The sequence below is a fragment of the Mirounga angustirostris genome, unplaced genomic scaffold (genome assembly GCF_029215605.1).
Source record: "Mirounga angustirostris isolate CCGP_5_RB_7025 unplaced genomic scaffold, mMirAng1.0.hap1 SCAF_15, whole genome shotgun sequence".
NCBI classification, from domain to species: domain Eukaryota; kingdom Metazoa; phylum Chordata; class Mammalia; order Carnivora; family Phocidae; genus Mirounga; species Mirounga angustirostris.
The window spans coordinates 67351906-67365444 of record NW_026991723.1 but is presented as its reverse complement, the minus strand read 5'-3'; the positions used below and the strand labels follow the sequence as shown (position 1 = coordinate 67365444).

General features: G+C 40.4%; 1 protein-coding gene across 3 annotated transcripts in view; it reads right to left on the bottom strand.

Annotated features, from left to right (window-relative positions):
• Nucleotides 1-13539, bottom strand: part of SLC44A1 (solute carrier family 44 member 1) — a 198145-nt gene that overhangs the window by 131493 nt on the left and 53113 nt on the right. For all 3 annotated transcript variants that reach the window (XM_045882818.3, XM_045882820.3, XM_045882819.3), the window contains exons 2-3: nucleotides 12939-13028; nucleotides 3382-3524 (exon numbers count right to left, since the gene is read on the bottom strand). In XM_045882818.3, coding sequence (XP_045738774.1) covers nucleotides 3382-3524; nucleotides 12939-13028 — 233 coding nt within the window. The remainder of the gene's footprint in view (nucleotides 1-3381; nucleotides 3525-12938; nucleotides 13029-13539) is intronic.

Genomic DNA, 13539 nt, shown 5'->3' with positions numbered 1-13539 from the left:
GACTGAGCCAGCCAGGCGCCCCATGAGGAAGTATTTTTAAATACCTGATTTAAATTGTGAGATCAAAAAAGACCTTTCTGAGAAATAACATTTATAGTGAGGGCTGAAGGATGAGTAGAATTTAGCCACGTGAGGAACGGGAGAAATGTTCCTTTCTGACAGAGAAAACAATACTCATGAAAGCAAGAAAGAGTTAGTTGTATTCAAGATTTTAGAGGATTCATTTATTAACTTATTCAACAAATATGTATGGAGGTAGGTCCTAGTTAAGTATCAGGTACTAGGGACTGGGGATAAGAAATGGGAGAAAGTAGTGATCAAGGTCAAGTTGAGGTAGCAACAGACAAAACAGATACAAAAAAAATTCCATAGCTATGGTGCAGCCTAGTATTCATAATGAAGACAAAGATGTATCAGGAAATGAATGAAAAAGGAGGGAACGAATGCATTTGTCAGGAAAAAGAAGAGGATGGAGTAAAGGTAACAAACACGACGACGCTATGCCTTCTTTCAAAACCAAACAGTATAGACTTACCTGAGAAAGGTATGTTCAAAAATGTATTATTCATTAAAAAAATATATATTCCATTTATAGATAGAAATACTTAGATGGGTCAGCACTGAAATGTTTACATGCAGAGAAGAAGAAGTAGAGATCCAAGATAAATAAACAGGGGCCCCTGGGTGGTACAGTCAGTTGAGTGTCTGGATTTTGGCTCAGGTCATGATCTCAGGGTTGTGAGATAGAGCGCCAGGTCAGGTTCCATGCTGGGCGTGGAGCCTGCTTAAGATTCTCTCTTACCCTCTCCCTCTCAATAAAAAAAATAAACAAACAGGGCTCCTGGGTGGCTCAGATAGTCAAGCGTCTGCCTTCGGCTCAGGTCATGGTCCCAGGGTCCTGGGATTGAGTCCCGCATCCGGCTCCCTGCTCAGTGGGGAGCCTGCTTCTCCCTCTGCCTCTCTCTCTGTCTCTGTCTCTTATGAATAAATAAAATCTTTAATAAGAAAACAAACAAACAAACATGCATACTTACGGTATAGCTACACTTGGGAAACTATTTCCTCTACAGCAATCCATGAATGGCTCCCAACTATGCTAAGCACTCAGGGAAAAGTAACCACTTTTTTTTGGAATAAGAAGCAGGCTCTCTTTGCAAGAGGCAAATATATATAAATATATATATAGCGTGTGTGTATATATATAGTGTATAGAACATACAATACATAGAAAATATCTATATCAGTATATAGAAAATGTAAGGATTTGAAATTAAGAAATGACCAAATGAACCTCCATAAGGTTAAGCATAAAGAGTGACATCAACACAAACCTTACGGTGACAATATGCTTGGAACCATCAGCAAGTTTATAAAGGGAGCCATAAACATGAGTATGACCTCATGTGAGCAACAGACCTCAGGGAAGAGAGCTCTTTTTTTCTCCAATCTCATCAATTACCTAAATGGTAATATTTTATGTTTGGTACATGTCACCAGCATTAAAGAGTCAAAACGTATTTGACAGCATAGACAGTACCTATAATAACAACAACAAAAGATGTGGAATTCTATACTATTTTTGCAACTTCTAGAAGTCTAAAATTATTTCTAAAGAAAAATATGCTGTCTTGTTATCAGAAATAACACAAGGCCTAAAAATTGTGTTAATTCTATAAAGCAATCAAAAAAGGGATAAATGAAAATCCTCCAAATTACTTTCTATGAATCCAATTTTCACTTCTGTCAAGGGATACAGGTGCTTATCAAGAGAAAAGCTCATGGTCTGTGTTTGATAGTCCACTGACCAACCAGACTTTGGAGAAAATCACTTCAATCTCTCTAAACCTCTGCTACAGCTACCTCACAGCATGGTATCATATGCTTGCCAACTATGATATGCTACACAAATATTCATTATTATAACTTGAAATCTTATTTATTTGAAATGCATTATTCCTTCATTCAATGGGGGAATATCTCTGAGATATGATTAACTATTTGGATTTCTTCAAGTTTGTGAAATTATCCAATTAATCTTATACTTTCCAGAAAGGGCCCTGACTTAACAAACAAATTTATCTAACAATAAATATAGCTACTATGGGGCACTTGGGTGGCTCAGTCGTTAAGCATCTGCCTTCAGCTCAGGTCATGATCCCGGGGTCCTGGGATCGAGCCCCGCATTGGGCTCCCTGCTCTTCAGGAAGCCTGCTTCTCCCTCTCCCACTCCCCCTGCTTGTGTTCCCTCCTCTTTCTCTGTGTCTCTCTCTGTCAAATAAATAAATAAAATCTTAAAAATATAAAATAAAATAAATACAGCTGCTATATCCTGGAAAATGCTTCTTAAAACAACTATAGCCTAAAAATAGCTTTCACTGCTTAGACTTTTCCTATAAAGTTCATTAACTGAATTGGGTAACCCATTACTTTAAAATTAGTTTGGTTAATTCTGAAGACCTGTTTTTATTTATTAAGCTTGTCTAATCAAGTATGATGGGGCATTAATATACAGTGTGGACCAATACACTGACATCATACCTAAGGTATGTTTAATGACATTTTCCTCACAGACATTAAAAATGAAATAGCTCTTATTAAAAAAAAGGCGATTAAGTCAGGAATTTCATAAAATGCAAAAGATGAAGCTTGAGAATTCAAAACAAATTTTAAAGTCTGACGAAGAAAACATTATATTTTATAAAACAGGAAGGGGCGCCTGGGTGGCTCAGTCGGTTAAGCATCTGCCTTCGGCTCGGGTCATGATCCCAGGGTCCTGGGATCGAGCCCTGTATTGGGGTCCCTGCTCGGCGGGAGGCCTGCTTCTCCCTCTCCCACTCTTCCTGCTTGTGTTCCCTCTCTCGCTGTCTCTCTCTCTCTGTGTCAAACAAATAAATAAATCTTAAAAAAACAAAACAAAACTGGAAATTGATGTGTACTGTACTTATAAACGATGCATCACAAAATGTTTTGTTATACCTTTAATGTTTCAAAATCCATTATCATCCCTCTGTCTCCCATTAAGTACAATCTTAGGAAGAAAAAATAATTACATTATTTCCAGAGTTAAAACTTCGTGTACAACCTAAAGGCTAATGGGAAAAGAGAGTATAGGAATACGCTCTCAAATCAAGCCTTTACTCATTAAAACCTCAAGATGGTGCATTTTAACTTGGCAGCTAATTTTATTTCCTGGAAAATGTATTTACAGAGCAAAAACAGGAATAATTCTAGTGGGCAGTTAAACAAAAAATAAAACCACCAACAGGAGTCATACAAAAATAATATCTTACTGAATATTATTTTTATAATAGTAAGAAAAGCAGGATTTTCCACCCCCCTTCGAAGTTCCCATAGTGTTCATTCAGCCAACAGTCTACTCACTTCCGATGGGTGTGGTCCATGCCACTGTTTGGTATTGCTTCCAACTTTGCATTTTTCTGCCCACAGATATTTCCATAGCTGTCGTATCCTGACACTAGTCTCGCTGCTGCACCTGTTGCTACTGAAAAGCCACAAATAAATCCCTAGAAAAAAAAAACAGAAAAAACATACAAATAAACCAGTTCAATAGCAACAGTCACTACTTGATACGATAATGAGCTTCTTTTGTCTGTTGAAGGGAACAAAGAGCTATCTTTCCTTATTGCAAACACTATTCTGTTTTCCTGGGATTTCACAGAAGCAGCACAGAGAAGTCCACAGGGAAACACTATTTACTACCATAAACAAAACAAATCTCAAGCCTTTACATCATAAGATCGTCTATGCATTTTATAATAATAGCGGCTTCTCTGTATGGAACACCTGCGCTGTGCTGGGCTCCTACCAGGTGCTTACCAGACATTATCGATAATCCTCAGGATGGGGAAACTGAGACCCAGAGAGGTTCAATAAGTTGCCCAATGCCCTAGAAGCTAGTAAAGATCAGAGCATAAAATCAAACCCAGCTTGTTTCATTCTTTACTTTTATTTGGTTGTAAAGGAATTCTGTTAAATGGACAAGAGCAACAGATGAAAGAAAAAAATTCAAAGAAGAATAGGCGTGTGGGTTTTGAATTATCATCACTTCGGTGCACCCAACACTTCTGTTTCCTTCCTGCAGTAAAGCTGTATACAAGCCGAAGAGTTACGCCATGAAACACCACCATGCTTTTAATACTGCAGACTCAAGGAGAGTGAGGCCCTGGGTCTGTGTGCCACAAAGCTCACTTCATTTTGTGGGAATAGGCTTCATCACAGTGCCAAAGGCAAATAAATGGTAGACGCTTGGGGACTGCATCGTGCCTGCTGAGAGTCAAGTACGAACTGACCAAGGCAAAGCAGTAACAGCCCATACTCCGTGCAGGCTAGTAGGCATAAGAATAGAAGTAAGGTCAATCACTACCGATAAACTGAACTGGGCGAAAAGACTGGAGTTAGAAAACTTTGCAACGTGGTCATTAAGAGGGTGAGTTTTTATTATCCTTATTGAAGTGGCCAAAGAAGTCAGAGATTATCAGTGTTTAATGTATCCTAGCCAAGTCTCATGAGTAGGATGTACATAAGCAACTCGGCTAGATCTCAGGCCCACGGTGCTCAGTACTTACTGCAGTTCCTCCAAGGAGAGAATTTCCCTCTTAAACATACTTTCCTAAAAAGGCAAACAAACTCTTTTTTCTAAATAACCCCTCTAGTTTTATCTTGCAGGTAAGGAAAGTGAGGTGGGGGAAGAGGGGAGTAGGGAGTGTGGCTCTAGCTGGTAGAAACTGCTTGAAACTACAGTTTATAAGAAAGTCCACTCCAGAGTGGAGACTATCTCTGATCTGCTACTCTCGTGCCTTCTGATCCTTGCCAGGTTACTTTAACTCTCTGTGCCTCAATTTACTCACCTGTAAAATGGACATAGTGAGTGAGTAGCTCATAAGACTGCTGTATGGATTAAATGAAATAATCCAGTAAAGTGGGAAGAATCCTGCTCAGCACATAGTGTAAGAGCTCAATAAATATTAGCTATTATTGTTGTTAGAAATGAGAATATGTAAAGGAAAAGACCATGGGTTCTGGGGTCAGATAGTCAATGGAATACTGATGACTCTATATTCTACTTGTACAACATTGGACAAACCTGCTTAATGTTCTGTGCTTCAGTTTTCCTGTCTATAAATTGAGGCTAAAACCACTTACCACAAAGGCTACTGTGAGAATTATATGAAATAATGCATGTAAGTGTCTGTTTCCATAAAACCGTTAGTACCCTTCTACCTCAATGCAGCAGCTAACTGCTTGCACCAGGGTTAGGCAGAGGCTGGTCCGGACTCACTCATTCACCCTCGCCTTCTGCCCCCTCCCTCTCTCCTGACTCCTCCATGGAAAACGCAAGACAGTTCCATGTCAGGACCTCAAGCCAATAGTAAAACGTAAGAACAAAAAATATTTAAGCCCCTGCACACATACACATGTGCAAACCAGCATGCCATTTTAAACATATCGCTAAACCTCAAATTAGGAAATCCTACACTGAACAAAAACTGGAAGTGAAGGTAAACATTAGGAGGTTTAATGGCTAACCATTCCAATACAGTTCTTTAACAAAAAGAATCAAAGAATAACAGAAAGGGAACCCAGAGAGATCCGGATTTAAACCCTCACTCTACCACTTACTACCTATGGGACTTTGATCCAATTACCGACTTAAGAGTGTTTCTTCCTCATCCCTCACAAAGTACTATCATCTATTTCACAGCCTAATGATGAGGACTAAATGAAATAATGCATCTCTAACCCGTAGCTGGTCTGGTACATGCCTGGTGATAAGACATGGGAGCTGTTAGTGGGAAATTTGAAGGATAAAGCCAGCCTCAAGAAGTTGACACCAGGGGCGCCTGGGTGGCTCAGATGGTTGAGCGTATGCCTTCGGCTCAGGTCATGATCTCGGGGTCCTGGGATCGAGTCCTGCATCGGGTTCCCTGCTCGGTGCGGAGCCTGCTTCTCCCTCTCCCTCTGCCACTCCCTCTGCTTGTGCTCTTCTGTCTATCTCTCTGTCAAATAAATAAATAAAATCTTTAAAAAAAAAAAAAGAAGTTGACACCAGTAACTGGGGACTAACCAAAAACTCCTTCAGTTCTCTCCTGTAGAACAAAAATTTCTAGGGGGAAAATGAGCAATATTGTCAGTAATTGTGTCACTACATAGAAACATTCAGACCACAATTACAATCTTCTTTCACTACTAGTCTAAAATAGCAAAGCCCTTGCATAATTAAAAGGTTATGCTCTTCTTTCACTTTTTATAGAAATGTTCTTCTCATGTTTGATAAGTACTTTGTGTTACAGATTCCTTTAAATGGTTTCTGAGTTCCCTTTCTATTTTTAACAGTACTGTTGGACATGTTTTTGTGGGTTTTTTTTTTAAATCATAAGCACCTCACATCCCTCTGGGATGTAGACAGAGGATAAATTATAAACGTTACATATATGTGGTAAAATGGGACACTGACATATTTTCACACAGACCATTTAAACTTCTTAGTAGCTTCCAAAGGCATTAGAGAAGAGAGGGTGAGAAGCTGCAGGGGAGAAAGGAAGGAGAATAAGTAAGCTAATAAGATAGGAAGAAACCATGACTGTTATCCCAGGGACTTCCCATATGGTACAAGTACTGACAATGGGGAACTAGGCCAAATATAATTAAAAATAAAATTGCCTTTAAAAACACACACACACACACATCCTGAAATCCAAATGCGGGAAGCAATAGTTTCAGATGAGAAAAAAATGTGGTACATGAAATTAAAATAGGATGCGAGAAACTTTACAGAATGCACTCAATAATTTAATGGCTCTAAGCGGGGAGAGGAAGAGGCATTCAAGAGAAGGAAAACATATTAATGAAGCAAATGATAAGGGGGATGAGGAAAGCTTTTATACGCCTATAGTAGAGAGCAATCACTGCAGAGAAAGTAAGCCTGTTAGTAAGGAAGAGAACCATGGCTAAAATCTTAAAAGGACTGAGTTACTGAAGTCCTTGCAGAACTGCTCTTTTGAGACAGGAGGAGCAGACAAATCTAATCACAAACAGGAGGTGACTCAAATCAGATCAAGGCATACATTGGTGGATCCCAAGCTGGATCTGGCGAACTAGTAAGTATCCATTGCCTAAGTGGGAGAAAGGCAATTTGCTAATTAACGAACTGTGCTCACTAATTCAACGTAAGAAGGAGGATTTGCTTAGTTTCATTCACTATTAGTCAAAGGAAGGGACATATTTTATTTCACAAGCATGTTTGAATTTCAAACCTGGAGCCTTAACATGCAGCTGAGCAAGGCAGAAGGCCTTAGTTTTGGCTTTGGGGGTGGGAAAAAAACAGTCAACAAAAATGTGTGTGGCAGGTGGGGATGAAACATGAATACGGCAAAATGTTTCAAAATAAAAAGATGGTCAAAAAAAAAAAAAAAAGACTTAAACTTAGAGCTCTCTCCCAGGGATTAAAAAAAATATGCCCAGACTCTTTTTTCCTCAAATACTACCTCCTTTAGCTCTATACCTAATCCTATACCTCTATCCCTAAACTCATCCAAAGCTTGCAGTCAATCTCCTTAATAACTAATTTGTCAAACCTTGAAGTAACATTTGTCTTCTGTTTCTCCTCTTCTTAGAACCCCGAGACAGGAAAGGCTCTTAGGACCCAGCAGACAGGATAAGAATGTCTGGTGCAGAGCTAATATTTATACAAACAAACAAAAAATTTAAAACTTTTCCCTAATCTGCCAGATCTTTAAGGTTTAATAGGATGTATTACTCTAAGAAAGAAGAAAGAAGCAATAAGCAAAAATGACTGGAAGTCTAGAAAATGCCTCTCAATAAGCATTAACCGAGCATCATCAAACACAAGATGTCATGCAGGGTATGAAAGGGTTATAAGACATAAAGTTTACCTTGAAAGAACTGAAATGTTCTCAAAAGATTAGAAAATAATGAGGTGTGAGGAAGCAAGATCAGAGAGGCTCAGTTGCAAGGGCAGCTTGAACAATGCAAATAGAAATAAAACACACGAAAAGGAATGCTAGGAACTGAACCCAGCTCTGCCGCAAACATTCCTTATGATCGTGGGGAAGTCACTTTAAACTCTGAGCCTCAGTTTCCTTACCTGGCACAAGGCTAGAACTAGATTAATCTCTAAAGCCCTTTCCTCTTCCCAAATTTTATGATCCTAAGGGAAAGTAGACAGAGAGTAAAATGTTTCAGACTATATTTGCAGGAAGAGGGATAAACCCATTTGGTCCAGCACAGTGACCAAGGATACAAAAACAAGAGTGGATTAAAAGTAAATTGATTCAAACTATTTAAAAATAGTTAAAATGGCAAATTTTATGTTATATATATTTTACCATAATTTTTTTAAAAAAGGAAAAAAACAAAGGATCTAACAGAAAGTAGGTAGGTATTTGGATCAGGTAACCTTAGGGTAATTTTTGGCGTGCTATTCTTCCTATTCTAGGATCCTGCCAGAGCTCAGACCATCATACAGATGACTAAATATTACAATGAGTCTTTGAGTCTTTCACTTTGTGCTGCATGCTCAACAATAGTTAATGAGGTAGAAACACTATGCTCTGGGAACTAGACTAATGCTATTAAATAAAAAAAGGTCCTTGAAGGAGTCTGAAGGGACAATGTATTCAGTGTCATCTCCTACCCCCAGCTCTAGTCCACATCATTCTCCAAAACTCCCAACTCTGCATTTCCCACTGCTTATCTTTACCCACACCCTACTTCTCCCAAACTCATCTTCTCATTCCACATTTCCTCAAGCCACTTCCCTTTCCTGCATCTACCCTGTCTGCCTTTGTAGTATCGTTCCTTACCAGGCCGCACATGTAAGGTACGGAGTGAGCGGACTCCTCGGTCTCCCCGCTCCACACTTCTGGCCATCATTCTTGCTTCCTAACTGCACCAGAGGAAGCAAGGATGCTAACCTGTTTGCTCAGAATCTGAACTACTGACGACACCACATTTTCCTGGCAGGTGAGGTTACTGTGTCCATGTTCTAAACAACAACTTTCCTACTGTTCCCAATTCCAGGCAACAAAGGAGGGACTACCTCTTGAGGCCTCGCCTTCTAGACCTCTTCTCTTCCAGGCCCAACCCTGCCACCGTGTAACCTAGACAAGTTACTTAACATAGGCCTGTGCCTCTGTTTTCTTATCTGTAAAATGAGAATGATGTTAACAATAGCATCGACTTCATTGTATAGCTGTGAAATTTAAACATTTCTGTGTCACATGCAGGGCAGTCTCGAGTCCAGAGTAAGCAGCACTCAGTATCAGGGGTACGTTGTAGGGCGTCACCACTGTCCATGGTGAGCACTCCTATTAGGGCCAAGCAGTCACCTCTTTCCTGCCTTTCTGTGGTAAGCTGATCTGGGCAGAGAGGGTCCAGATGGCTCTCTTCTCTCTTCTCACTCATACCTCTCTTTCCCCGAGACAGAATGAAGTCACACTGCCCAACATGGGAAGGACCTTCAGGCCACATGGCCTAAGCTTCATTCTATAAGTCGTTTTTACCAAGCAGCTCTTTACTGGGTAGAATCAGGTGACTGTCCGGCTAATATAGGGCTTCGTTGATCCATCTCATTCTTGTTCCTTCATGTATACAGAAACTGTGGTTTAGAACCTACAAGCTGCAGTCAGAGTTGACCTGAAAAACCCTATCCTGAACCCTTCATACAAGAACCTCTTAGTCATCCTTACTCTGCCTCCCTCTTGTCTTCAACGTTGATGATACTCCCTCCTCTCCTTTATCACTACCTTACTTCAGGTTTTCCACAGGTTACCTGGACTATTCCATCAGCCTCCATAGTGGTCCCTCTTCATAATGTGTTATAAACCATCTGTAACACTGGCTACCAGGGCCATCTTTCTAAGCCTGGTCACATCATTTCTTGCTCACAATCCTTCAGTGGTTGGGGCACCCGGGTGGCTCAGTTGGTTAAGCGTCCAACTCTTGATTTCCGCTCAGGTCATGATCTCAGGGTTGTGAGATTAAGCCCCATGTTAGGCTCCTTGCTGGGTGTGGAGCCTGCTTAAGATTCTCTTTCCCTCCCTTCCCTTGCCCCTCCCCCATTCTTCCTCTTCTTAAAAAAAGAATAGAAAACTCTTCAGTGGTTTATTGGCACCTAAAACAGTAGTCTCAACCCTGGCTGAACATTGGAAACACAGAGATTAAGCCAGAATCAGAGGAGGAACCCAGGAAAGAGTATTTTTTTTAAATCCCAGCTGATTTTGATACGTAATCAACTTGTCCAATAGGAGAACAACTTGACTGCTACTTTAATGGAAAACAGAAATTTAGAAGTACAATGCTACATGCAATTTTTTTTTAGAACACAGTAAATGTATGTCCAATAATTTCAGAATATTGATAAAAGTTCAAATGTGGAAGATGACAGCTCTTAAGAAGGCTGGCAGCAATTTGCTTTGAAAAATACCCTAAGTTCTAGACAAGGCAAGCATGGAAAAACCTGGAATGTAAAGGAAGAAATAGAAGTACAGATATTTACGAAGAGGTGAACATGTGTAAATAAAAAGATATAATGCTGGAGATGAATGAAATAAGACAAGATCTTAGAATTTTTATTTCAAAGCATAGATATCAAGGAATGAGCAAAGAACTGCAAGTAAGGACAGTGAATAAAGATTTAGCTTGACTATTCGGCCATGAGATGACAGAAAGAAGCAGACACCTGGCCACTAGATTAAAAGAGTATTCCAGTTCCTATTCTACCTTTGCCACATATTACCAGTATTCTATTCTTAGACAAGCTAATATTTACCCTTGTTACACCTTGTTTGTAAGCTGGGGAGAAAACCTATTTCATAAGGTAACTGGGAGAATTTAATGAGATGAATCAAAAGCATCAAGCCTAGGAAAATGTTCAACAAATGTTAGACGAATGTTTCTCTGAAACGTACTACAGAATGAAATCCTAAAGAAAAAAACTTTTAAAAACCAGACAAAACAAATACACAGAAGACAAAAAGCTTTGCTCTACTGCTGTGTCCGTATGGTAGGCAACAGAACTTGGAAATTTCTCCAGTTTCCACACGGCAAAATGCGAGATTAGCTCAACTCCACGAGGGTAATCCATTTAAAAAAAACCATTCTAAAACAAATAACCACTATGCCTACATTTAAAAGTACACACAGTGGGTCTTAATTGCAATGGCACTGAAATCAACATTGTATTAATTACCATTGCATTAAAATGTGTCCGTAAACAAATAGCTCCTTACTCTAAGTCACTCCTCAGTCTGCCTACCAACATTAATGATTGCACTTTCCAGAGCTATTTTATCACAGAAAAAATCAAAAGCACCTGGAGAGGCAGGTACATGTTTTTATAAACATAATTTTGAAAGGTCAGCTGCCGTCTGTCTCAGGGATAATTCAGGGAGTAGGGAGAGGTTGTGCTAATTCTGTTAGCAAAAAAAATCTTTCCCACACTTGGCACACACACCGCATTTCAGAAGCTACTCCATTAAACTAAGTAGACTCTTGAACAACATCTTCGAAGTCCTAAGTGAGGAAATGGGTATTCTGATGTTTTCTGAATATCTTAGGTTTCATGAAACTGAGCTGTCCTTATCTTTAAAACGAATATTCCTCATTTTATTCGATTTATGATATCTCTTTAAAGTCGGCTGCTTTCTTTTCCTTTCTTCAGATACATAACTGGTCCCTGCAATTATGCCTATTTGTCAGGATTAGGGTGGTTCTGCGGTTTGCAAATGGCATTTGCAAGGTGTGCAGTTGCAGAGGACACAGAGTAAGATTATCCTTAAAGAAGCTCTACAAAAGGTATGGGGCTTAAAAACACTCATACATTTGTGAAAAAAAGGCTGCCAGAGGTAGCGTATTTGTGTTTTGGTTGTGAAGACTAAGAAAGAGAGCGTAATACACGTCTGCAGAGTCCCCTTGAGGCAGAAGAGAGTACCGGCCTGGAAATGAGGAGAGCAGGTCTGTGACCAGCTCTCCCATGAACTAACAGTGTGGCCTTGGCATGGTCATTTCCATCTCGGGGTTGAATGCTTTTCATCTGTAGAATGAGGGGGATGAACCAGGTGAGGAGTTCTAAGCCCATTCTAAGCTCTCAACATCAGCGAGCTTTAAAAGCACTATTGTCATCCCCCCCCTTTTTTTTCCCCAGCCCAGCACACCGGCAGTGACTCCAAAGTTCCTGAAGCCTGCGTCAGAAATCCTGCAGGGCAGGGTGGGGACGCAGTTTGAAGAAGCAACACCTCCATCCCCACCGACACTCTGCACCAGGGGCTCTGCTCCTCCATCCTCTACACCCAGTGGAAAATCACCAAGTCCCTGATCTCCGATGGAGAGATGCCACTCTTTACAGCAGACACAGTGCAGGGTGGGGGGAAGGCTAGTATGGGCAGAAGGAGGGAGCAACCAGCCTCCCCCCTGGAGGAAGAACTAAAAGATGTCAGATTTGGAAACACTGTAGACATCCTCTAGCACAAACTCTAATTGTATATAAAGGAACACCAAATCCCCCAGGGGAACACTGGTACAAAAATAACCATCAGGTTTGTGGGACTGGGTTGGATACATGCTCAGGACTCGGGTCAGTGCTCCGCTCAACACTCCATCAAGATCACAATTCACAGACATTCATGTCGAATGATCTGGCTTTCTTAAATGATCTAGGACAAGAGACAGAGTTCCAATGCTCTGAATTGTATCTCATGTATTAAGAGGTACCAAATACCAATGAAGTGCATGGGACAAAAATAACCAGCTTCGATGGTCTCCTAGGACCTCCAGTTAGAAGCACTTCAGGAGGGGTTAAATATATAAATAAATAACAAGCTCCCTCTTTAAACCAATTCCGCATCATTCCCTGGATCATGAGTTCGCCGGGGTCTGATGCTCTGTGAGAGGATCCTTACCATCCCAATGCAGAAGAGGATAAAAAGCAGCAACCATGGCACGTCTGTACAGCTACGGTCCTCCAGCGGCTTCCATTCTCGTTTAGAGCTCTGTCAGAAAACACAAAGTAACAGAGTGGCGAGTGTTAAACTTAGTTAAAATTAGGAAGGCACAAACATATCACTTACTCCTAGATTCCTTCTTGCTGGACATGTTTCTTACTAAAACTTTTAAGACACAACTCGAATATGTGTCACCTTTCTGGGACGTCTTCCCTAACTCCCACCATTCTTCCTGTCCACTCAGAGTACTGACTGCAATGCTTTTTTTTTTTTTTTGGTACCTCTATTACGGTATTTAGCATGCTGAATTGGAACGTGTTGAGCTGTGTCCCCAGAAGAGCATGAGCTTCACAAGGGAAGAGACCTCTTCTCATTTCCTGGCATCTACCCTGACACGGGAGGGTTCAAGGTATGTACTCAGTGTGAGCTTTTTAAAATTAATAAACAGGGGCGCCTGGGTGGCTCAGTCGATTAAGTGTCTGACTCTTGTTATCAGCTCAGGTTTTAATCTCGGATTTGTGAATTCAAGCCCCACATTGGGCTCCATATTGGGTGTAGA